The following is a 27569-nucleotide window of genomic DNA, read 5'->3' on the forward strand; positions in this document are numbered from 1 at the left end:
TTTCAAGAAAAATAACCTAAGCAACAACCCGTGCATCGAACGGGTGAAAAGGCTAGTTAAATATCTAAAATCAATACAAATCGGGAAAAATGAATTGGGCTTTAAAGTAAACCAATCAATTACTAAACCATCACACTATGGCATAGACTTTTTAAGAAACTTCAGTAACAAATTGTGATGTTGTGAATGGCCTAGGCGCCTAGTAGCAAAATCTTTACAAATCTTCAAGTATATTTAGCTGATGCCTGAACTGTCATTTATCGGCCAACAGTTGACACAGTGATCATATCAATGGAGCTGAAACCTCCTTGACTGGACAATGAGGCAGTCTCACATGATGATGAACTACTAAAGAAAGATGGTTTTTTCGGAAGTAACTGGCTCGAAGCGCTTTCATTGCTGCTGCTAAGCATAAGGACCACGTTTGGCATGGTGGGACGATCAACAGGGTCATCTTGTACACATAATAACCCGAGATAAATACACTTCAACACTTCGGTTGGATTACATGATTCTTTAAGTGTTGGGTCTATGAATTCCAGTCCTCTATCTTCGGACCATAATCTCCATGCCTACACCACACCATACACTACATTAGTGTCTTGTAAAATTTTGAAATAGAGGTAACTTTGTCTTACACTCTTACAGAACAAAAGGATTAGAGTGAGTAAAAACACTAAATAGGGTGACAAAAAGAAACTGTTGATGATATGAAGTTGAGCAAATTGGCATTACTAAATGTTGATCTTAGGCGAATATTTCATAAATATATCAGTCACTTCAAATCTAAAGAATTTAGGCAAAGGAAGATCGATACATACATGTCCAAGCAGATTCAGACCTTCCTCGAACACAGTTGCTCTTGAATTTCTTCTGCCACTAATAGCCTCCAAAACAACCACGCCAAAACTGAAAACATCTGATTTGATTGAAAAGTATCCTTCACATGCATACTCAGGAGACATGTAGCCACTGCAACAACAACAATCGCATCAACCTACATACACTTTGAGTAAAAAGGTTATATAAGGGTGCAATTTTCCAACTTACTATGTTCCAACAATTTTGTTAGTGTTTGCCTCTGTTGTTTTCCCTCCAACAATCCTTGCTACACCAAAGTCTGAAATTTTTGGATTGAGCTCCTCATCGAGCAAAATGTTGCTTGGTTTTAGGTCTCGATGGATAATTCTAAGCCTCGAGTCTTGGTGGAGATAAACAAGGCCTCTAGCTATTCCGAGGATGATATCATAACGCTTCTTCCAGTCCAAGTAAACAGAAAAGGTTTGGTCTTGCAAAAACAATATACACAACTTGCTATGTTAGAGGAATGTGCTTAAAAGTTGTGTATATTGGCAGGCAATAATTTCACGAGGAGGAGACTAACCAAATAAGTATGAGTCTAGGCTTCCATTAGGCATGTATTCATAAACTAAATTATGCTCTTCTTCTTTCACACAATATCCCAGAAGTCTTACAAGGTTCCGATGCTGGAGTTTGGCAATCAGCACAACCTCAGTCCTAAATTCTGCAACGCCTTGCATTGACACACTTGATAGCCTCTTGACAGCAATTTCCTTTCCATCTGGAAGCTTACCCTGAATTCATACGTTAGCAACAGTACAGTGCATTAGCAAACTCCATACGAAGATAAAATCATAAGGTTTCACTTGGCTGATTTCCACACATCAACAACAAAAGTTCAATACACAAAATCAAAAAATAAAGTACCCTGTAAACAGAACCAAATCCTCCTGTTCCAAGCTTATTTGCATCAGCAAAATCGTTTGTAGCAGATACTATGCTTCCCCAAACGAAAAATGGGACATCTATGTCTTCAGTATCATCTCCCTTGAGCTTAAATGATTCTGTTTGTTATCAATACTCAGTTTTAATAACTTAATGGTATGCAGGAATTCAGTTCAGAAGGCATGCATTTTTAAAATATCTACTGAATTACTGACTGCATTGCCTATCCTTAAAATTTGCATGTTTATAATGAGTGCAACAATTAGGGTGAACTATATGACTTTCTGACCTTGCTTTTCAGCGATCCTTCTTTCACGCTTACGATAAACAAAGAATACACCACAGAGAACAGTGATTGCCAACGCAACAGCTACGCAAGAAACCACAACCTTGAGAGGAAAAGGCACTTTTTGGACAAAATCAAAACATTGTTAGTATTAACAATGATCATCTCTAAAAATGAAACAGAAATGCTCAAACTTACATTTGTTTTAGGTGAAAAGTCATTGAAAGAGAATTTTAGGAATGAAATATGTGAGAAGAAAATCCGCAGCTCACCTCTAGTACATTTCAGCTTTGAACCATCCCAATGAAAATTTGATTTACACATACACCTCTTTGTATTCCCTTTTCCGGCTTTACAAGTAGTATGAGTCCAGGCAGCACAATCAGAGGGTATATTACAAGTGGGCTCTGATGGTGGTTTCCAGCCTATGTCAACTTCAATAAAAGGCTGTTCGAGTTGAATCAAAGGTTTATCTTTAAAAATGGTGCAATTTCTAACAAAGAAAGGCAATGAAAGCTTGGGTGACAGAACGAATGAGTTTATATATACACTGTCACAACTATTTGCATGCATGACTTGGATGGAAAATTGTGCTGCAGTTGGATCAATTAAGGAGACTCTGAAGGTGCCTGTGAAAGTTGAGAAGTTAACCTGCCCTGTCTTTGAATTGCATTGAAGATGGGAGTATGAGGAATCTCCGCAACTCGCTCCATCAGTACTAAGGGGATAAGGGATTACATATGCTCCACAAGGTTTGCAGGCTCTTGAAATAGATCCTGCCACAAGAGTACAAATTATGCCCCTGTATAATTAGTCTCTTCTAATGTTCTAAGCAAAGGGTTTTAAAATCAAAATATCAAATACAAGTAACAATTTCGAGTATTTCTATACTTGAAAACATATTTTACGTACCACAATTATAGAATAGCATATATAGAAAACCCTGTGTTGTTTTAACGAACTAGCTCAACATTAAATGAGTTGTCAGTTTGTCACAACTAATGACGTTATAATTTGCAACAATATTCAATTAGCAGCAGAAAGTAAACAAACCTAGGTCTGCAGAAGGAGTGCGGACAAAGAGAGTAAGCCCCTGAGGATACTCCTCTTGTAAGTGAGGACGTTGAGACCATGTTAAGCAACTCTTCTCAGTAAGAGTGGCCGTTCCTGAGCAATTTGCAACACCAATAGCATAAGCCACACAATTACAGTCCTGAAGGCAATATGCCTCACAGTCTGTTACAGTAGATGCACTACAACCTGTTTCTCTCACTTTCACCATAGGCAATCTCAAAAATGTATCATTGAAACTATCAGTCCGCTGACTAGGAGCTCCAGAATTTGGCACACACCCACCAGAAAAGCATCCTTTATTCCATTCAGGCAACAAACTAGGTTTAAATCCTGGCAAGCATTTGCAAGGCAACCCACTATTACTATTGCAACTGCCAAAGTTTCCACATACATCATTAAAGCTACACCTATCTTTTGGCTCTTGCCAATCAAGAGACCAGCCGCTTTCGCTTTCGCTTTCGCTTTCCCACTTCCACAGCTGAATCTGTCCAGTGAAGTTCATCACTAATCTTGTATTGTTAGGAAGAGAGGTTTTGCCATCCCTATTACTTAATAATTCAGACAGCGAGGATGGAATCTTAACAGAAGGGTCAGCTCTGTTGTCCCAATACTCTGGATATCCATCTTCCTGAATTTTGATTTCAGGATCATTTCCTGGTTGTAGCAGCAATAGAGAGCTCCCTGGTTTTGGGTCACTGCGATTTTTCCACGATCTCATATTTAAGGTTCCATTTAAAATCTTACCAGGAAGAATCGTGTCAGTCAGGTTATCAAAGCTTTGCCACAAGATTGATTCTCCTAGACCACTTGATAATATTAAGTTCCCATTATCATTCAAACACAATTTTGTTAAATTTACAGACGCAACAGAATCAATTGACCAGTAAGTCAAATCATCATTATCCAATACCTCAACCTTACCACCTTTTACTATAACATAGCCATTGTTACCCAAAACAGGATTTTCTCTATTAGCAACCCATACAACTATCCTAGGATTGGAGCGGTAATACCATATACCCACATACCTGTTTCTGTTGAGCCTCTCATCAGGAGTAAAGAATCCAAGTTCAAAAACTTTGCTTGGAGATAGTAAGGTGCTTTGGCTACTATCACTGATTTTAGAGCCATCTGCTAAACAATAACTCGCGCTACAATGAGGTATAAGAAAGGAAAAGAGCAGCATATATAAGAACAACCTAGGACAACTCAGAGACATGATGAATAAAGAGATGTACTTCTGATTAAATCACTTCAATAGGTAAAAAGCAACCATTTGAAGCTGTTGTGAAGGTATTTTAAGCAGCTACGTGGGTTTCAGTAAGAAATCAGAAGGCAGCCATTTACAAGGTAAGCTACATGGTTTTTTTTTGGTTTTATATGTAAGATAAGACACAGATATTATCTCTTACGAGTACTAGACAAGTAGACAACACAATTTTACTCCGTTGCTTATACTGCAATATTGATGCTACAAACTCAGAAGTCAGAACAACCAAAGCTTTCAGTATTGCTGAATTATTCAACAAATTAACAGCCACGTTATTAATGCCAAGATTTGGACAGGAAGACAATTCTACGGTAGGATTTTTACCAATGTAAAAAAAAATATGGACCCTTCATTTGTCCCACTTACTAAAACTGTCTATAAAGTAGATCCTGTTGAAATTTTATTTAACACCAATCATAAAATCCATAAAAGGGAGGGAAAAAAAGGTGGCTACAAGTCTACAACATTAAGGCAATACGCAAATATGCATAGTAATCTTAATAAACTAACACTTATTAGAATTTTTTGAAATTAACATGACCTTTATCTATGAATCTATGATGAATATTTTAGTGGTACTTGTTACATATAACATTTTTTAAAATCCAAATTCAACCATTTATTTGAAAAAGAATCAGAGCAGTCAATTTTCAACAAAAATTACTCATTTCAAGCATCATGTGCACAGTAATCCTAGCATACGATGTACGAGTATTAATCTGGAAGCTGATACACATACAATGGCTGCCCTGCAAAATGCTATGGAGTAACCTCAAAAGCACCCTGCCCCGCAAAATGCCCAGTCAATATGCCGCCTAATTCTTATTCAAATTAATGCTCCCAAAAAGTCATTTATAATGCTGATTGCTGAATTGTTCAATGGAACTAGAAAACATGCACTGTACAAAACAAGACTTTAATACTTAACAGGAAGAAAGAAAAGCTGTCCTTTTTTCTTCTTTTGTTCATATCGATTCTTGTCAATTCAATTCTTTTCTCTTCAATGACTAAGAGATCATTGTCAAAGCTGAGCCAGCTGCATTCAAGAAGAATAGTCTGAAGTTCAAGTAATTACGTAGTAAAACATGAGGAAGTCATTCGAGTAACAACAAACAGGAGGTTCTGATCCCTTAGATTGGGGGCGTTATCAGTAACATTATAGAAATCTTCTTAATGGTATCTATAATTATATATTTAAATGTATCACCATTGTTACTTAGAGTCATTTTTATTCAAATATGTTCCCGTACTCTTAAAGACAAATAGGTATCATATTTCACATGCTCCTTCCATCCTTCAAAGGTTATTCAAATTTCGTTTTTTAACCGTTGAGTTTACCCCATACCGATGTTGGTATGTAAAATGTGACAATCACATGGAAAAAACCAACTGAGTCCCGACCTACTTGCTTTTATGTGTCCAAACATTTTAATTAGTGGAATAAAACACGTTTAGGATAATCTTTGGAAGACAAATGGATGGAATACTGCATACAAGTATATGTAATCTACTGTGTGAAACTTTTTTCCACATTAATCATGACTTGAGAAACAAGCCAACAAGTCAAAAGAACTATTAAAGAAGATAAACCACTAGTAGCTGGTGGGGTTATAAAATGGCAAAGCTCATTTACACCAATTAAACAAGTTTTACATGCATTGTCATTTGTCAATTAGCATAATATACGAGCAACATACAAAGTAATTGCCTAAACAAAGGGGTATTCAATATAGAATAATGGGAACCCAGAATTACGGAAGGAAAAGGAAAACCATCCACAATTCCACACGGCTTGTGGTGGGTTTTAGTTTCTGAGCACATATGTTAAAAATGTACCAAAATAGGCCAATATGTCCTAAGACTTACCACACCAATGAAAGGTACATTCCCATAAAACTATGGACCTTTTAGCTAGGACCTAATCGATTTGGATAATTCTATAGTAGTCGTTTGAAATATGACTACCATATTATTTTAATGATAAACAATATGATCAGTTCATTTTTTTAATTGTAAATTGGACATTATTAGTCTCCTAATATGTACCATGCAAAAATAATTTTTGAAAAGTTTAATCCCCATAAAAAATAATTATTTTTCGAGAAACTATAAAATAATAATAAATATAAAATAAATGAAACTAAAAATTTAATAAATAAACAAAATGTTGATACAACTATTTTATATCAAAAGTAATATAATATAATATCTTTTTGACAAAAAATATGTTAATTATAAACCATATAATCATGAAAATATTATGGCAGTCATATTTCAAATGACTATTATAGAATTTTCAAATCGATTTTGGTAAAAACAAAATTTGATTCGTAAAAATCATTTATAATCAGTACTTATCATACGTAAAAATCAGCAACTCTGACTGATAAATAATATACTCCTGAAAAGGCAAATATCATTTTTTGAGTATTAGGAGTAAATTTTGTATTGATTAACAATTTCAAAATAAAAAAATGTATCCCATGAGTACAAATCAACTCAATCCAGTAAAAGTAGTTAAAGATTATGCTAGTTCATGCATGATTTTATAGATTACTAATTCAAACTTATTATTGATCTAAAATATCCAGCCTTTTAGCCAAGTTTACTACTATTAAGAAGTTAGTGATATTGCATTAACATTTGTTGTAAAGTACAAGTATAAATTAACTTATACAAGTAAGTTCTTATTAATAATATTGTGACATGAAAAATTCACTAGAAACAATATATTTTGGATCAAAAGTATTATTATATTGTATTGATACATGTTTCTAAAACAGAAATTCTAATTCAAGTATTCTTCATGCATATACTACTCTGTACATGCAACCATGTAATCTAAAGTCCAAAAAAAACACACATCATGTAATCTCAAGCCCTCATTCCCTTCTTTAGTTAATTAATTTATATCTTCCAATTCCTAATATCAATTTCTCATACTACGTAGCACAATACTTGCTCAAGACCGCTCTCATTTTCCCATCAATTAGTGGTATCGAAACTAAGCTAAAAATAACTAAAGAGTAAAGACTCTTTAAGTAATCCATCATACATCCGGATGTACCTAATTTTAAACGCAAGAGAACCTTTAGCAAAATTATATCTTTGTATTACCCCCTCTTGATTGATCCACACTCCTTTCAAAGATTTACAATAATTTAAATTCTAAAATCAACCACAATATAAACACCAAATGAAAATTATATTATTAATCAAAATATTATCTATTCAATGAAATTGATAATACCTTTTACCATCAATAAGAACAATGAATTTGTAATCGAAATTACCAGTGAATTAACCTTTGCACTGATACGTCTGCGTCAATTAAAATTCAAACATTACCTTAAAAGCAACAAATATAGCAAAATTCAAAGCAAAATAAATGGACAAAATTATGATCAATGCATACCATTCAGGCATTTCATCGAACATGTGGTAGTCATCGTCAAATTTAACGTATTTCATGAGTATGAGTTTACATCCCCTTCTCTACGACTTGATTTTGAAATTAAAAAGTTCCACACTCCACAACAGAAACCCCTTTCCCCACTTTTTGTGGAGAAAATGGAAAAAGGGGAAAATAACATCATAAAAGTCATATTTTGGATATTTCAGTGACTTGAAACGAGTACATAAAAAGTTAGAATTAGGATTGTTTGTAGCGTTGTCTGGACTCTGGACTCTGGACTCTGGAGCACCAAATTAAACCGCAATTTTGGAACTTGTTTAGTACTCCCTCCGTCCCTTAAAATAATGTCTCTTTCTCTTTATTTTTTTTGTTGTTGAAAACCTCTTTCTTTCTCTTCATTGTGTTTTAGGCACGGGGCCTTTTTATTTTTTATTTTATTTTTTGGTGTTTACAGGACGGATGATGAGAATCGGGAAAGAAACTTTATCACTTTTTTTTTTTTTGGCTTGCAAAGTAAGGAAGCTCTATCACTTTTTTTTTTTTTTTTTTTTTGCAACAAGGAAGCTCTATCACTTGAGCTATCCCTCACTCTAGAAAATAAAAGCTTAGTGCTTGTTTGGCATCATTTTTTGTTTTCAGTTTCCTGTTTTTTTGAAAACTAAAAACCAAAAACAGGAAACAAGAAAAAGGTGTTTCCACTTTTTTGTTGTCAGTTTTCAAAAGTATTATGATTTTAATAAGTTTAAATAATTTTTTATAAATTATGTGACATATATCATATACTTTTATACAATAAAAAACCAAAAAACAGAAAACCACAACAATGCCAAACGAACCCTTAATTAATGACATAACGGTAAATAAATCAAAAACTTTTTATTAAAAATATGCTTTAAAATTGTTGATTTATTTATAATCTGTCATCTATCTATAACTTTATACTAAAGGCGAAACCAGGAATGACACATGTCATCTCCAGGTTATAAATTTTCCCTCCAAAAGTTTTTTTTTATTTATTTTATTTTTATTTTAATTTTTTGGCCAAAGCTTCTTATAGAAGTTTTAAATACAAACTTTACAATAATATTTCACTTCCGATTTAATAAATATATTCCATCTATCTATAACTTTATACTAAAGGCGAAACCAGGAATGACACATGTCATCTCCAAGTTATAAATTTTCCCTCCAAAAGTTTTTTTTTTATTTATTTTATTTTTATTTTAATTTTTTGGCCAAAGCTTCTTATAGAAGTTTTAAATACAAACTTTACAATAATATTTCACTTCCGATTTAATAAATATATCCCATTTGTACACATTCAAGCAAAGATATTATTCTTTTTATACAATATTATGCAATAATAGTTTTCTATCTTTAACTTTGTAATGTAATTCATAGTTATTTTTATTAGTCGTGCATATATTATTCACTCTATTTTTTTTAGTGTGATAAATTTTTTAAAATTTTTTTGTAAGAACTTTTATCGTATTTTGCAATTAGGTAGAATAATATTTTATTTATTAAATAATAGTGTTAAACTAATGATAAGTATTAAGTATTAAAAATTACCGTGCATGGCACGGGATTTAACCTAGTACTAACTGTTTGTCATTTGATTAACAAGATTTGTTTATTAGAAAGATAAACTGGAACTTCCTCAGTGCTACAAAGCCTGCAATACGACCAATACCATACTTGTCCATATAAGAATGGTACATACTACGAATACTTGATTTCACAGTAATCGCAACAATTTGATATTTGCATTATTTATAAACATGCTTTGAATATACTTGTTTTATCAATATTTCAAAAACTTTGTCTTGTACTCCGTAATATGTTTCTGATTTATGTAAAATTGAAACAAAATAGTATACCCAAAATTTTAAATAAATCAGTGTACAATAAATATCATAATTCGGTTGAAAAATTATCTTGATAGATCGAAGTAGATTGAAAGTTATTATCCAAAATTGGTTAGAACTTACCCTTTATTTGTACACCCGTACACTTAGATTGTTATACACCTGAGAGTGAGGGATAGCTCAAGTGGTTAGAGTTCCCCTCCCGATTCTAGGTATCCTAGAATCGATTCTCATCACTCGCTTTTGTAGCTCTCTAAACATCTAAAAAAAATTGTTAAACACCCGGTGCAAACGATAGTTTTTTAAAAAAGAAATGGTTAGGATTAATAGAAATAGATTTGGTTAAAATGCAAACAATAAAACATTGGCTACAATTCTTTCAATCTATATCTATACTTGTATATAAAAATTAAAAAAACAAACTAAATTTTATAAAATAAAATAAAACTAAATTTGACACGTACTTAGGTGTCCTCCTCTCCTTTTATCTTTATTTATAATCTTTTTCTTTTTCGACTTTGGCAATTTTACTTGTGCAAATTAGGAGTACATCGGCGTATAGTGCCTATATTTTTTTTTTTTTTTTTTTTGAAGGGTAAGATAAAATATCATTAATTGAAAGCCATACGGCATCTACAATAAGCAATATAGAAAAGTAAAATACAATCTAAATTAATCAAGTAAAAATCCTCTTTAAAGAAACTATGATGATGAGAAACTAGATCTGACGATGAAGCACAGTCCTCGATTGTTCGCTGAAATATGCAGCCTTCTATGAGGGAGTCCATCTTCTTGACATAGTTTCGGGAAAATTCATTACTTGACCATGTCGATCGCATCCTCAATTCCAACGCCAATTGCAAATTTGTACGAATAACAACCCATGAATAATCCAATATTTCATATTTAACCCTAAAAATAAATTCCAATCTTCCATAAGGGAAGATAAGAAAGACAAACACCAAACTCTCACAAAAGGAGAGAACAAACCCAAAAATTGGGAAGAAAACTCTCATAAAGAGAGAGCAAGGAGGATTATTAATGACTAGAAAACAGAAAACAAAGGAAATAAAAAAAGAATTGGGGCTTACCATCATCAAAGAGATGATGATGGTAGCCCCTAGCGGCTGCCGGAGATTTTAGGGTTTTTTAGAGAGGGAGAGAGGAAGAGGCGAGAGAAAAAGAAATTTAGTGCCTATATTTTTTTATTTGCAAATATGAGGGTGAATTAGTCATTTGACGCCCATAAATTCGATTACAGTGTTAGTTTTTGTGTACTATTATGCATGTATATTATACCATTAGATTATAGATTGTCTTAATAGTACTATTATATCTCACGGTAGTATAATATTTGATGAACAATTTAAATACTTATAATTTGTACCATTAGAAAAATATTTATACCACTACAATATTTATTAGTATTATTTACCTATTTGGTGGTACTTTATACTCAATTAAATATTTATTCCTTCCGTATTTAAATACTTGTCTCATTTCTCATAAAACTCCACGTATGGAGAAATAAAACAAGTATTTAAAAACGGAGGGAGTACAACTTAGACATACAATTTGTTTCTAAACAAATACAGTAGATACTATGCGCCAAAAGTTATTCGAGTTATCCATATTACGGAATATCATACAGTATTTGCTCATTTATACAACTAGTTTAAATCCCGTGCAATGCACGGTTGTTATTAATTTTTTAAAGAGATATTATTATATTGAATTTTATAAAAAAATTATACACATAATATTAATTCAAAAGTAAATATAAAAATATATTAGTTGGGTTTATATGGAGAGTTATTATTGTTAAGAATTTTAACTGGAAAAAAGATATTATTCATTATTATAAAATAATTTCCTTAAAGAATCTTCTTAAAAACAGAAAGTAAAATAGGCGGGAAAATTGTTAATGACATTGTGACAAGTGTCATTTTAGGTTCACTTTTAGTATAGGTTAATTGATTGATAGTTGACTTTAAGCTGGGTGTTAAAATGTCTACATAACAAATTAATGATGTTTGAGAATCAGTTCATCAAATGCTAAAGAACTTCACGGAGTCTTGAACCAAGCCCATATTGCTTCTGCACTTCTACGCCCATGTATAGGCCCATCAAAAACTTTTTTAACTAAACCAATGCATTAACAAGATGTGCAAAAATGGGATAACTATTAGCTTAAGATTTTTAGTATTTGTAAGCTAAATTTAAATAAAATAAATAAATAAAAAAACTAAATTTAAATACTACCTTTGATCCAATTTACTCGTAATAAACTAGTATTATTTATTAGACATAAAATAATCCTTTATTGCGAGTAAATTGAACCAGAGGTAGTATAGTATAGTAATTTAGGAAACCTATATTGGCTCTATACGACGTTCAAGTTCAAGTTCAAGTTCAAGTTCAAGTTGAATTACAAAGAATTATAAGTTGACTTAGGGCCTGTTCATATTTACTTAATTTTAGTTCAGTTCAGTTCAGTTCAGCTTCAATCAGTTCAGTTCAGTTCAGTTCCAATCAGTTCAGTTCAGTTCAGCTCTTAATTTACCTCTCACATAAAATACGGAGTTTTCATTTCAGCTCAATTTAGTTCAGTTCAGTTCAGCTCCAATCAGTTAGTTCAGTTCAGTTCAGCTCAGTTCGGTAAATGTGAACAGACCCTTAAACTACTTGTAAATACTTAATTTAAAATGATTAGGAATAGGAAACCGACTTTGATAACCTATATATACTCCTTTAAACCTCACTTTTCCTCAATTTCACAACTCTTTTTCTCATTCAATTAAGTTCTTGTACTAAACTCGAAATCTTATCTTTCTCAAAATTCTTGGTTAAACAACAATACCCAGAAACCTCAATGGCTAATCCTACTTCTGATCATGCCCAACCTTCTTCTTCGTATGATTCTTACTTTCGAAATTATTTTAATTTTTACTCTACTTTTGCTTCAAATTTTTTTTTTTTTTTTGGGTTATTCTGTGTTAATTTGATTTTAATTAATTCAATTCGATTCACGAATGTAATTTGTGAGTATTTAATTTTAGTAATGTATAGTTAACTAAATTTCTGGGTTTTCTACGTGGGATTTTTCGCAATTTCTATCATACTCCTGGAGTACCATGTACACGGTACTCCAGATTTTATAAAACTCATGTTATTTTGATGTTAATTTTTTATTATTTCAAATTGTATGTATGTTATTTTTAAATACATCTATGTTATTCGCCCTTTTTCTCATTCATCTTCCTCCCACACTCACTCTCTCTTCCTCTCAGCTACTTCAACTCAAAATCATACACTTTCTCTCTCCTTTCTTCTTCCAATTTTCTGGGTTTTTTAGGAATCAACGACACCCTCACTCACCCTCTCTTCCTCTCACTACTCCAACTCAAATCAAACACACTTTCTCTCTCCTCTTTTCTTCTTCTAATTTTCCGGGTTTCTTAAAAATCAATTGATTTGAAGGTAATTTAAGGGTTTAAACGTGTTTATGTCCAAACGTGTTTAATTTTCTTCACGATGCATTGAAACTCAACACTGCTAATGTTATTTTGATATGAATTTATTATTATTTCAATTTATATATATGTTATTTTTAAATGAGTACATGTTATTTAATATAAACTAAAAATAGCATGAGTTGAAGCTGAAGTAATAAATAAGTAAATAACATATTGTTGTAACAAAATAACACGACATTTAAATAAAATAACATAAAGTTTACGCAAAATAACTCATATATTGTGTAAGGAGTACGATAATCCATAGTACTCCAGGAGTATATAATACTAGTTCGGATTTTTTTGTTAAAAACAAAAACTTATGTGAATTTATGCTTTGATTTTGTGTGACCATGATTATGAGAATTATATATAAAAAAAAAATTCAACATTAAATTTTGCAAGAGAATTATCTGATACTATTTGGACTATATTAGACTGTACTGTGTTAGTCTTTCCAAAATTGTTGACTTATTTTTTTGACAGAACCAAAATTGTTGACTAACTTCAAAGTTGAATAAATGGTAGAATTTGTTATACTATCGTCAATTTTATTGGTTCTCAATACACATATTTTTGGTATACTGTTGTGTGAATTACTATGTTTCTATTTTTGGACTAGCATTAATTTGAGTTCCTCTAAGGCCCTATTTGATTCACCTTAATTTTGCTGAACTGAAATTATTTTTACTGAACTGAACTTATTTTTACTGAACTGAATTTAATTTTACTGAACTGAAATTATTTTTACTGAACTGAAATTGTTTTTACTGATTTTCTATTATAATTCTTCTTTAAGAAAACTGAATTTTACTGAACTGAACTTATTTTTACTGAACTGAAATTATTTTTACTGAACTGAACTTATTTTTACTGAACTGAAATTATTTTTACTTAATATTATTTTTTTAAGGTGAAGAGAACAGGGCCTAAGTTTATAGTTCAGTTGCTATAAAAATCTTAAGTAAACATATTATGATCTTTAATGTTTTAATTTGCAATATATATTACAAAGTTGTGTATTTATTAGATTTCAAGTTTTATGACCATTGGATTTTGTTACAGCAAAAGTGACAAATACTCTACTGCAATCTTTGAACGAAAAAAGGCTCCGAATCATTTGATCGTTGATGAAGCAAACATTGATGATAACTCATTGGTTTTTATTAACCCTGCTGTCATGGATATACTAAACTTGTTTCAAGGAGGTACAGTGTTAATTAAGGTAATTTTTGATTAATTTGTATTTGAATTGGACTGTTTTGTTATATAAGTTTTAGTTCTGAATATTATTTTTTTGGTGCAGGGTAAGGTAAGGAAGAATACAATATGCATTATACAGGGAGATGAAGGGTGTGAAGAATGCAAGATTAGGATGAATATAGTTGTGAGGGCTAATCTCCGTGTTCGCCTTGGAGATGTTGTGTCTGTCCATGAGATTTCAGATGTAAAATATGGTGAAAAAGTTCATATTTTACCAGTTGATGATACTATTGAGGGTGTTACAGGCAACCTGTTTGATGCTTATTTGAAGCGTAAGTTTATGCAACATTTAGAAGGAGAAAAAGAGAATAGAGAACCCTGACTCAATTGAAGAAGATGAAAGTGCAGAGAGATCCCTTATCAAGCCAGCACATTTCGAAGAATCGATGAAATATGCACGCAGAAGTGTTAGTGATGCTGATATACGAAAATATCAGTCCTTTGCTCAAACCTTGCAGATTCTAGTGCTACTACATTTGCTGCAACCGTGAATGACGATAATGATGATTTATATGCAAACGTTGGATTGGTCAAAATACTATATTTTGTTGCACTTTGTAAAATTAAAGGTTTTAGACATGTAGGAGTAGTTATAATTTTATTTGGAGAGTATCACATTGTAACATTGAGCTTTATTACCGAAATTTATGTATTTGCTCTCTTCTATTAAAATAAAGTATTTTAGTCTTAATATTTTATAGTCTGATCTGGTTTGATTTGATTTGGTTTTATTCTTCTTATTATTGTTTAAATTTTCTGATCTGATCTGGTTAGTTATGATCTGAAATAAGTTGAAGATAACAAGTCAATATTCTATTACGGAGTATTATTTTCGTTATTTATCATATTGACTCATTTATACAATAGTTGGCTTTAAGTTGGTGTTACAAAGTCTGCATAATAATGTTTGAGAATCGATTCATCAAAAGCTAAAGAACAACTCTTTGAGGTTTTTTTTTGGTTTTTTGTTTTTTGGTTTTTTTTTTCCCAACTAAACCAATACATTATTTATCTATTACAGTGAAGGTTTATGTATTTGTGTGTGGCTCTTTGTGTATTTGGCTTCTTGTTGTTTTTGTATATGCCAAACTCCCTTATATTTATAGTGGTGCATGAGTAGTAAATAAAACCTTCAAGATTATTCTTGATCCTTTAATACGCAGTACTAGAATTGTCTAGCTTGTTTTCCTTGAGTTAACCGACGTTACTTGAGTAATGTGTACTATTCTAGAAGATTATTCTTGATCCTTTAATACTAGAGTTATCCCGGTCCATCCCCCCACTTGGATATCCACCCCCACCTAATCCCAATTCAAGCTAGCCCCGCCTAATCCCCACCTTTCAATACACAATACTACATACTTCGTAATTAATATGCATTACAAAAAAAAAAATGTCAATATTACACACTTCTTTGTTTATAGTATAAGCATATTAAAAGCATAGAAAATTTGTACATTGCAGCTATTTAAAGTTAGTGTTTTGCAAATTGCAGTCATTTAAAAAAAATTGCTAATTGCAGCCCAAAAGTTCGTATACATTGTAAATTGCAACCTGGTTCAACTTTTTCATCAATTTACATTTTGAAAAATTTTCGGTTAAGGTTTCAGGGGTCATTTTAGGTCTTAAGGAACTGCGTAACAAAAACGTATCGATTTGTGGGAAACTATTTTTTGCTGTAAAAACGAGACACTTACGATTATTTTATTTTCATTTTTTTTTTTTTGCTAATTCCGAGCTAAATTAGGATCCTTAAGAACTAAAATGGCCCTTAAAACCATAACCGAAGATTTTTCGACATGTACAACAAAGAAAAAGTTGAATCGAGCTACAATTTACAATTTAAACGAACTTTTGGCCTGCAATTTGCAATTTTTTTTAAGTGACTGCAATTTGCAAAATAGTAAATTTAAATGGCTGCAATTTGCAAATTTTCCAAAATGTACATAATTTTGTTTATAAAAATATACAGATGTGGGTATTGGGTGGGAATGATCAGACGGGTACGAAGTGGGACGGGTGGGGATGGGACGGGTACGAAGTGGGTGAGTGAGGCAGGGCGGGTACAACCTAAAATCTACCCCGCCCCATCACCCATACATGGAGGTATGGTTTTTATCCCATCCTCGCCCCACCATTTGTCAAACCAAAATTCATCCTCGCCCCACTGACATCCCTACATGCACCGTCATTGTAGAGGATTGGGCCATTAAATTTGGGCCACAATTACCCAACATTTCATACTTCAAATTGATCTAACCCATGTCTTTAATCAGCAAAGACATTAAATTAAGGCTTCAGTAAAGGAGTAAATGAGTGTCCTTCTTTAGTGAACAAGCTTGATCAAAACTTGTGTATTAAACAATTGAAATCCAAACATATACTTCCTCCGTTTTCTTCTAGATGCAACACACTATTTAGCGCGTAATTAAGAAAGGTGGGATTTACATGATATAATACACTTTAAAATAGGATGAGTGGTTGTTAGAAGTGTAATTTAGTGGGCCATGTGCTTTAAATAAGGAAAATATTATAGTTTTTCCCTAAAGTAACTTTCCTTTTATAGTGTGTTCCAAGTATTGTGACATTTCCTTTTTAGGGAAGTGTTGCAAGTAAAAGAAAACGGAGGAAGTAAGGCTCGATTATTAAATGAGTTTTACTCAAAAACATCGGATTCGACTAGTTAGTGTTCGTAAACATCTCATTTACAACTTGGTAATAGCTTGTAATTGCAATCTATACTCTCTTCGTTTTTTTTTTTTTTTTTTATGCATCATTTTGTGAGTTTTAGGAGAGTAATATAATATTGTGAGCATATGAATAAATTATTATAATAAGATGGGGCCATAAAAGACAAAGTGTGTTAGAGAACGTGAATATGTTTATTATTTAAGCATAGAGCATAGAAGGAGAAAAATGATAAAATAATTTGAATGAGGTTTAAAGTAGGGTTAGAAATAATAAAGTTTAGTATAAAATTACCAAATATAAAAGTGATGCATTTAAGGACAAAGTTGTACCAAATTATTACGTAGTACAGTAATTAATTAGTAAGGTAGAAAAGTACTTATGTTGCATAATTTGGAATTTTTAATAAAGCCAATCTACACTAGCCATAAGATTATCAATCTTCTCCAATCAATATTCAATACCAAATGTATTGAGAGTGAGGAATAGCTTGATCCTAGCCTCCTGAGATCAATTCTCACCGCCACTCTTATGGATCTCTAAACACCAAAAAATAATTTTTTTTTTTTTTTAAATAACAAATAGCATTAGTTAGATTTAGGTCCTGTTCACTTCACCTTTAAAATTTTTTAGTAATTACTTCCTCTATTTTTTTTTTATAGTTGCAACACTTACCTGATAGTTGCAACACACCATAAAAGGAAGGTTTTTATGGTGAAAATTGTAGTATAACCTTTATTTAAACTACATGGCCCACTACTTCTAACAACCTCTCAAGACTCAACCCCCAATTTAAGTGTATTTTATTACATGAGGTCCACTTTTCTTAAATACCGTGATAAAGCGTGTATTGCAACTATAGAGAAACGGAGGAAGTACAATTTTTATTCAGTTAAAATAAGTTTTTTAAGTAAAAATAATTGTTGTTCAGTAAAAATTAAATTAGATCAGTAAAAATAATTTATATTCTTCATAAATAAGGTGAAGTGAACGGAGAAAAAAAATATTAATTCAAATATAGTTATATTACTTCCTTTTTTAATGATTAATTGCAATAAAGGGATATTTTTTGTGAGGGATAAAATATATACCTTTGTTACAATCTAATCTAATATATCTAATATATATAAATAAATTAGGCATTTTTGGAGAGTATTGGGAGCGCCACATAAGAAAAAGTATATTTTCGACCAATTAAAAATTAGATTTCAATTTTATTTTAGAATTAAAAAAATCACTCGCCACCTAAACCAAAGTGTCGAATGAAATTTTAAATTTTTGTCACGTAGGTAAAAACGACGAATAGTAATTTATTAGGATTTTAATTATTTATGAACACTAAATTTTATCATTTTTATTTGTTACAAAACTAAAAATTATCTTTAGATATTAGGATTTATATTATTTAAAAAACTAAAAATTATATTTTGATATTTAAAAAATTGAAATTATCATTTGATGTTAATGGTTTTATGTAAATATCTGACGATATGATATTTTCATACAAACTTTTTAAAACTTATAATGCAAGAAAACAATTAAGATGTCACCAAAAAAATATTTATATACAAAATGTATATGAAAATTCGTGCATTGCACGCCACATATGCAAAAGTAATATTTCGACCAATGAAAAATTAGATTTATATATTAATTTAGAATTTATATTTTCAGTCGCCATTTAAGAAAAAATTAACAAATGAAATTTGAGAATTGAAAACAAAAAATCGTAATTTAAGATTTAAATAATGAAAAAAAAAACAAAAATTATCTATTATATTATCTTTTACATTAGGATTTATATTATTTTAACAAATATTTAGAAATTAAAAAAATATATTTTGATTTAATGATTTTATCTAACTATCCGATGAATGAGATAATATTTATTTCAATTTATATATTCAAGTTCTATATACGTGAAATTTGAATAAGAATAATTTAAAACTTAACAAAATATTTTATCTTAAATTAATGTTAAAATAATAGAATAGAAAATAAAAACAAAAAATATTAAGAAATTACATAAAAAAAAAATAAATATACAAAAATGAAATATTTAAAAACCGTGCATCGCACGGGCTTACATTTAGTTAATATTTAAAGGAGAAAGTATAATCATGAAACCTTTATAGAATTTGGTTTAGAAAAGTTTCCTAATATGCGTCAACATCACATAAGATAAATTTAAAAGGGTAAATTAAATATGTTGAAGTTGATTACAAAGAATTGTAAGTTGTGTTAAACTAGAATAGTTAATCCAAAGTAATCAGGAATAGCCGAATAGGAAATAACCAACCGACGTTAATAACCTATATATACTCCTCACTTTTCCTCAATTTCACTACTCTTTTTTTTCATTCAACTTCTTGTACTAAATTCTAAAAACTCCAATATTTCTCTCAATTCTTGGTAAAACAATGATACTCGGAATCTCAATGGCTAATCATACTTCTTCTGATCATGCCCAACCTTCTTCTTCGTACGATTTCTTACTCTCTAAATTATTCTAATTTTTACTATTTTTTTTTTTTTTTTACTAAAATTATTTTCTCTGGGGTTGTTTTGTGTTAATTTGATCTTAATTCAATTCAATTGATGAATGTAATTTGTGGGTGCTATATTTTACGGAGTAATATTGATGTATGATTTGCTAAAGTTGTGGGGTTTTTATGTTGGATTTTTGCCAAAAAATTAAAAAAATAAAAATCTGAATTTATGCTTTGATTTTGTGTGATGATGATTATTAGATTTTTTAGAATTATGCAAATAATTTTCAGCATTAGATTTTGCTTCAGAATAATCTGATATTAATTGAATTAATTCACGTACCTATACATTGGTTAGACTTTCCAAAATTGTTGACTTTAGATTTTTTTTTTTTTTTTTACGAGACTTTGGGACTTTTTTTTGCGAGTGACTTTAGGACTTTAAAGTCAAATAATTTCTAAAATTTGGTATACTATGGTCAGTTTTATTGTTTTTTTCTTCTTTATACATATAATTTTGGCATAATTATGTGAATTTACTGCTTATGACTTACTGATACATTACCAATTACGTCTCGTCAAAAAAAAAAGATACATTACCAATTACGGAGTATATGGTACGGGGTATGTTTTTTATAGACTAGCTTTAATTTGAGTTTCTATGCTAAACATAATTCAGTTGCTGTGAGTAAACATATAATGATCTCCAATATATGCTTTAGTTTGCAATATATATTATAAACTAGTGTATTTAATTTATGAGCATTTGATTTTGTTACAGGAAAAATGACAAATACTCTACTGCAATCCTTGAGCGAAAAAAAGCTCCGAATCGTTTAATCGTTGATGAAGCAACAGTTGATGATAACTCATTGGTTTTTATTAACCCTGCTGTCATGGATATACTCAATTTGTTTCAAGGAGATACAGTGTTAATTAAGGTAATTTTCGGTTGATTATTTATATGTTGGACTGTTAGTTTCTTGTTATAAAAGGCTAGTTCTGAAATCTGAATTTTTATATTTTTTTGGTGCAGGGTAAGGTAAGGAAGAATACAATATGCATTATACAGGGAGATGAAGGGTGTGAAGAATGCAAGATTAGGATGAATAAAGTTGTGAGGGTTAATCTTCGTGTTCGCCTTGGAGATGTTGTTTCTGTCCATGAGATTTCAGATGTAAAATATGGTGAAAAAGTTCATATTTTACCAGTTGATGATACTATTGAGGGTGTTACAGGCAACCTGTTTGATGTGTATTTGAAGCGTAAGTTTATGCAACATTATTTCATAGAAATCATAGTTATAGTTATCTCTATCTTATGTTGTGTTGTTATTCTAATGGATTTTGACCCTTTTTTTTTTTTTTTGTTTGTGGTTTAAACAGCTTATTTCATGAATGCTTATCGTCCTCTTAGGAAGGGTGATCTATTCTTAGTGAGGGGAGGAATGCGAAGTGTTGAGTTTAAAGTGGTTGAGACGGTTCCTGCAGAGTACTGTATTGTTTCCCCTGATACTGAGATCTTTTGTGATGGTGAGCCTGTTAGGCGCGAGGATGAGGAGAGACTGAATGAAGTTGGTTATGATGATGTTGGTGGTGTAAGGAAACAGATGGCTCAGATCCGCGAGCTTGTTGAACTTCCTCTTAGACATCCTAAGCTCTTTTCTGCTATCGGTGTTAAACCACCTAAGGGAATTTTGCTGTATGGACCTCCTGGTACTGGTAAAACCCTTATTGCCAAGGCTGTTGCTAATGAAACTGGAGCATTCTTTTTCTTGATTAATGGACCGGAGATCATGTCAAAGATGGCTGGTGAGAGTGAGAGCAATCTAAGGAAGGCATTTGAAGAAGCTGAGAAGAATGCCCCTGCTATCATTTTTATTGATGAGATTGATTCCATTGCTCCTAAGAGAGATAAGACTAATGGTGAAGTTGAAAGGCGCATTGTTTCTCAACTGTTGACATTAATGGATGGTCTTAAGAGCCGTGCTCATGTTATTGTCATGGGTGCTACTAATCGTCCTAATAGTATTGATCCTGCTCTTAGAAGATTCGGAAGGTTTGATCGTGAGATTGACATTGGAGTTCCTGATCAAGTTGGGAGGCTGGAAGTTCTTCGCATCCATACTAAAAACATGAAACTTGCAGAAGATGTAAGTTGTTTATTTTGATGTATTTGTGACATTGTATTAAGTTACTTTTGAGGTTTAAGTACCAGAGTAGTTAGTTCATCGTGTATCAGCTTATATATGCTTAATTTTATTTCAGGTTGATCTTGAAAAAATATCAAAGGAAACACATGGCTATGTTGGTGCAGACCTTGCTGCTCTTTGCACAGAAGGAGCTCTTCAGTGTATTAGGGAGAAAATGGATGTCATTGACTTAGAAGACGAGACAATTGATGCTGAGGTGCTGAATTCTATGGCTGTCACAAATGAACACTTTCAAACTGCTCTTCAAGTTTCTAACCCATCAGCCCTGCGCGAAACAGTAAGTTTCACTTTAAATTTCCTGAAATCATACTACTTGTTCGACATTTATGAAATCGTAAAATATGATTGATTACTTTGGTTTGCAGGTTGTGGAGGTTCCAAATGTTTCATGGGACGATATTGGAGGATTGGAAACTGTCAAAAGAGAGCTTCAAGAGGTATTTTACTCATACAGGATATTGGCATATTGCAATGTCGATGTTTTCATTTTCTTATTATTGGGTATTTACACCTTCATGTTTCTGTTTGCAGACTGTGCAGTACCCAGTGGAGCACCCGGAAAAGTTTGAGAAGTTTGGAATGTCACCTTCCAAAGGTGTTCTCTTCTATGGTCCTCCTGGTTGTGGTAAAACATTGCTTGCAAAGGCGATTGCTAATGAATGTCAAGCCAATTTCATCAGTGTCAAGGGACCAGAGTTGCTGACCATGTGGTTTGGAGAAAGTGAGGCAAATGTTAGGGAAATTTTTGACAAGGCTCGTCAATCAGCACCTTGTGTTCTATTCTTCGACGAGCTTGATTCCATTGCTACACAGGTGAGGGATTAATGTCCATGGAATTGTTGTTTCGTTGCAGGCTTATATGTCGATTGCCTCTTGCTAATTTTTTTGTTTGAAAAATTTTCAGCGCGGCAATTCATCTGGAGATGCCGGAGGAGCTGCTGATAGAGTGTTGAACCAATTGCTAACTGAGATGGATGGGATGAACGCAAAGAAAACAGTTTTTGTGATAGGAGCAACAAATAGGCCAGATATTATTGACTCCGCGTTACTTAGACCTGGAAGGCTTGATCAGTTGATCTACATCCCTCTTCCTGATCAAGATTCCCGCCTTCAGATTTTCAAGTCTTGTTTGAGGAAATCACCTGTTTCCAAGGATGTTGACCTTGCTGCTCTCGCACAGTATACACATGGTTTTAGTGGTGCAGACATTACCGAAATCTGCCAACGTGCTTGCAAATACGCAATCAGGGAAAATATTGAGAAGGTATATATGTTGTTTTATTGAATATATTGTTAAGTCACATTATGTAAACTTTGTATTTGTATCTGTCACATATAACGTGGTTAAATTTTTTGTCGAGGCGTAACATGTACAAGTTTGTGAACTAAATTGTATTTTTTGGCAGGACATTGAGAAGGAGAAGAAGAGAACAGAGAGCCATAACTCGATGGAAGAAGATAAGAGTGAAGAGTCGGTATCCGAGATCAAGGCAGCACACTTCGAAGAGTCAATGAAGTATGCACGCCGAAGTGTTAGTAATGCTGATATTCGAAAATATCAGTCTTTTGCTCAAACTTTGCAGCAGTCTCGCGGAATTGGTTCTGAATTCCGCTTTGCTGCCAATCAGAATTCCGGTAGTACTACCTCTGCTGCTGCCGTCAACGACGACGATGATTTATATTCTTAAACGTTAGATTTTTTATCAATGACTAATGCAAGGTTTTAGACATGTAGAAGTAGATTTAATTTTTTTTATTTGTTGTTTCCCGTAATTTTATTGTACTTTTATTATTTGTTTTGTCCATCTTAATTTTGATTGATTCATATACTACTACACTAGTATGTATTTTTATTTTTGACTGATACTCTTGTGAGTCCCAATTTCGCAATGCAATATGTACTACTCACTACTCAATTGTTTGTTGGAAGGCCCATAATATCATTACTTGTACTATTTTTTTCCTTTTGACGAAAATTCATACTAGAACCTTAGATTGAAAGTTAGGTTTTTTTTTATTTAATCAAATTATTAAAAGGTAGTTATAAATTAAAACCATAGTATTATCAATGAGAAAAAAAAATAAGAAAAAAAAATGCTATTGGCATATTTATGAGAATGGACGATTTCATGTAATGATTTCCTTTGAAAAAGAGGGTAGTATTGTACAATTTTAGTGTTAGGTTTGTTGACATTGTAAACCATAAAAAGATAGTTTTATTAGCCCGAATAAGTTTCGATCTCTGTATCCCAAAAATATAAGGTGGAGAACGATACCACTAATTCACTGCTCATCCGCTTCAAGCTCAACATAGAGGGGGGGTTTGATGTGAATTGGTTTCTGATGTTTCAATACCTTTACAATGCAATGGGCTACTTTCAATGTAGATAGTTTGGTATAATAATGCTTGTTCTACTTTGGATGGTAACTGGGCCCATAAAGCATTATACCATGTGTACTTCACTTTTAAATCAATGCTACTTCAAAGTCCTTAATGCTAACACAAATGCTGAAATGCACATTACTACTCGTACTATGTTACAAGAGAAAAGAGACAATTTAACTGCATGTGGATGTTCTGAAAATCTAGATAAATTTATTTTTGGAGCTTTTTTTTCCCTTTATATAATCCCTCTTCCTTTTTTTTTGGATTAGAAAAAAAAAGAAAAGAAAGAAAGAAAATGGCATTCATGTATGTATGGTAGCAAAGCTATGGATCTTTTTTTTTTTTTATGATTTATATATTTATATAAATCACTAGATATGTTTTTGCTTTAGATGATGGCACCCATATATGGGCATACATGGAATAATTCAAGTGGTGACATTGTAAATAATACTTCTTGGTGTTTTTTCCCCCTTTTTTAGAGTTTAAACGACGCATATTTTTTTTGGTGTTTAGAGAGCCACAAGGGCGGGTGATCGACCCCAAGATCTCTTAGAACCGGGAGGGGAGCTCTAACCACTTGAGCTATCCCTCACTCTCTTTAAACGATGCATATTATTGTTTATAAAATGAATGTTACTTATAAGTTATAACTATATGAACCAAAAAGCCGAATAAACGTCCAATACTTGTGTCCGCCACTCAAATTCAAAATTATGCTCATTACTTCATTAGGTTTAACAATATTTGGACACTAGGCTATAAAAAACTCAAAAGAGATCAAATTTCTCGGCCCTTTTTTACTTGCATGAAATAATTTCAGTATGTACTTTAAGGTCAATTTTTTTCTTTTTCTTTTGGTCATGTATGAAATTGCATGGCAACAGCTTTTAATTAAAAGTTCCAATCCTAGCTGTCAAATTTAACAAAAGGTAAGCTAAAAAGCATCCAAATTAAAACTTCTAGTTTGTAAAGCTTGTATAAACTTCATAATCATTCTATCTTTTTTTAACTCTTATCATATACGAAGAAGTATAATAAAGACCTTAACTTTTTAATTTATTCCTAATCACGTGACTTGACTACCATGCATGTGATATCACTTGTAAACTTGTAAGTCCCTGACCTTGTGATCTAAATTTGGAATCTATTATGTTTCCTTTTATTTTGTTAAATCTCTTAATTAGAATGGATTAATTACTATAATTAGGGATTTTAGTCGTTTAATTATGATTATCTATAGATCTAAAGATATCTCATGTGGGTCCTAGAGTGTAGTTTGGGCCTTGGGGTCACTTGCATGTGCAGGCACGTGAGGACTGATGAGCTAAACCATAAACCATTTATAGTTGAGTGGCAGATATTGCATTGCTACTCTTTAATTAAGTACTTGATATCCTAGTTGACATCAATTAACTATGTTAATTAAGGTAATTAGAAAGGCTTAAAGGGTCAATGCTCAATTAGTCATCTGTTCATCATAATTTTATATCGAGTCAAGTGACTCAAGTCCTATGCGCGCAATAATCTTCGTAATTTAAATTCCTCAAGTGTCATTAGTAGCTAGAGAGTAAAGTAGACTACAACTATGTTCTCCAAACCCTAATTTTACCAAATACTCCTTATAACTTGTTCTCTGGGAAAATTAAAATATATAAATAATGAATTAAATACACCTGTTTGTGTCTTCTCCACTTATAGATATAATAATATTCATAAAGGAAAGTTAATATAATATTTTGAAAATATACATTGAGATAATCGAATAAGATAAGACACCTGTATTATGTAATAACATTTGTTTTTGATACGTCAGAAGAAAATATGATCAAAGTAAAACATGTACTACTATGTGAATATTATAAATTAAAACTAAAGTCAATATATTGTGAAAATAAAAGTGGCCGAGAGTATAAGTGTTAAATTTTAAGAAATAGAATACAAAGAAAGAAGAATACTCTAAAAGTTTAAAGTCAATATATTTAGGGTCTATTCTCTTCAGCTTAAGTTCAGTTCAGTTTCTAATTTCTTCATCTCATAAAATATTCAGTTCAGTTCAGCCCAGTTCAGTAAATCAAAACAGACCTTTAGGGCTATGTTTTGTAGTTGAAGCTGAAGATGGCAGAAATAAATTTTTAAGATTTATAAAAGAAAAAAAAAAAAAAAAATCCAAAACATGGCACTAAATATTAGGTGTCTTTATAAAGGGTCCCATAATAATGGACACTGATTTTGCTAACTCATTAAACGAAAGCTACTCTACTTCTGGTCCTCTGAAATTTAGTGCACTAGATTACAATACTCCTTTTTCCTAAATAATCGAGTGAATTGAGTGAGGCCCTAGCTAGATAAAGAAAAGGCTTTGTAAAAGATGAATTCCCATTTGCTAATAAGGTATAATTGTCCAATCTCCACTTGTTTATTACTAGTAGACAATTTCACCAGTGAAAGATACTTGCTGAAATTAAAGTTTCTCACATGTTAGAGCACTATAGTTATGATTGAGATGATGATATTGGATTTGGATAGTGTTCATTTAATGTCTTTGGTTAAAATTGAGGCGCATAAATTCATAACAGAACTTCCATAAATTTTGTTTCATATTAGTAAGAACAAATTAGCATTAGGTTTCACATATATATCATTGAGGATGATTTGGAGGTATAGAAGTAGTCAAGTTGAAAAATCCTTAATAGTTAAATGAGCTTAAGATTACAAGTCGTGTATGGTTCGATTATTAACTCAAACTCCTCTTCTTTAATTGGGGCAATCGTTCTTGACTCAGATCAATCACATGTGAGCTATATCTTAACAAAGCAATGAAATATGGTAAATTCAATTAGTTCCCATATGATTGGTCTGAGTAACATCTGAATTGATCTAAATATATTAATTATACAATAAACTAATTAATTCAAATCTAACTTTATAATACGGATGTGCGTGAATATATACATTTATCGCGTGTGAGAATATTTTGGTGATAGTATACAGTGGCGGATCCAGGATTTTCGAACTTATGAGTCACCATCAATAATTGATCACTTGTTTCAATCCAAAAATTATATAAAAAAATTATATTTCACCGAAATGATTTCAATCCAAAAATAGGATCTAAAAATACATACTATAAAACTATTACATTAAACTAACTTTATAATTTTTCACTTAAAAACAAGAATTATATATATAAAAAAAAAGTTAGATCCGGTTATTTTATATAACAGGTCTCTTTAATGAAATATGAAAGCACCACCAAAAATTAATCTGACAAAAAGAGACCTGTTATCTAGATAACAGGTCTCTAATGACGTGATGGCAATAGCAGCAACAAAGAGACCTCCTATCTGATATTTT

General features: G+C 31.7%; 1 protein-coding gene and 1 pseudogene across 2 annotated transcripts; one reads left to right on the forward strand and one right to left on the reverse strand.

Moving 5' to 3' along the window:
• Positions 1 to 4325, reverse strand: LOC145597179 (G-type lectin S-receptor-like serine/threonine-protein kinase At4g03230). Its single transcript, XM_081653333.1, has 8 exons — positions 3086 to 4325; positions 2308 to 2808; positions 2036 to 2158; positions 1729 to 1865; positions 1385 to 1595; positions 1051 to 1288; positions 822 to 972; positions 1 to 572 (listed from the first exon to the last, which is right to left on the reverse strand). The coding sequence occupies exons 1-8, from the start codon at positions 4323 to 4325 to the stop codon at positions 258 to 260; spliced, it is 2916 nt and encodes a 971-aa protein (XP_081509459.1). The 3' UTR covers positions 1 to 257.
• A 15150-nt stretch (positions 4326 to 19475) lies between these two features.
• Positions 19476 to 23873, forward strand: LOC145597514 (cell division control protein 48 homolog E-like; annotated as a pseudogene). Its single transcript, XR_014103366.1, has 8 exons — positions 19476 to 19607; positions 20396 to 20555; positions 20651 to 21766; positions 21882 to 22103; positions 22192 to 22263; positions 22358 to 22639; positions 22731 to 23090; positions 23233 to 23873. The product of XR_014103366.1 is annotated as a cell division control protein 48 homolog E-like (transcript).
• The last annotated feature ends 3696 nt before the right edge of the window (positions 23874 to 27569 follow it).

This window comes from Chenopodium album, chromosome 20 (assembly GCF_948465745.1).
Source record: "Chenopodium album chromosome 20, dcCheAlbu1.1, whole genome shotgun sequence".
Lineage (NCBI taxonomy): Eukaryota > Viridiplantae > Streptophyta > Magnoliopsida > Caryophyllales > Amaranthaceae > Chenopodium > Chenopodium album.

Coding starts and splice junctions, on each gene's coding strand:
- LOC145597179 (XM_081653333.1), bottom strand. CDS start 4,325: ATGTCTCTGAGTTGTCCTAGGTTGTTCTTATATATGCTGCTCTTTTCC. Junction 1,596..1,728: donor GATTTGGTTCTGTTTACAGG/GTACTTTATTTT, acceptor GTATGAATTCAG/GGTAAGCTTCCAGATGGAAA. Junction 973..1,050: donor AACAAAATTGTTGGAACATA/GTAAGTTGGAAA, acceptor TTGTTGTTGCAG/TGGCTACATGTCTCCTGAGT.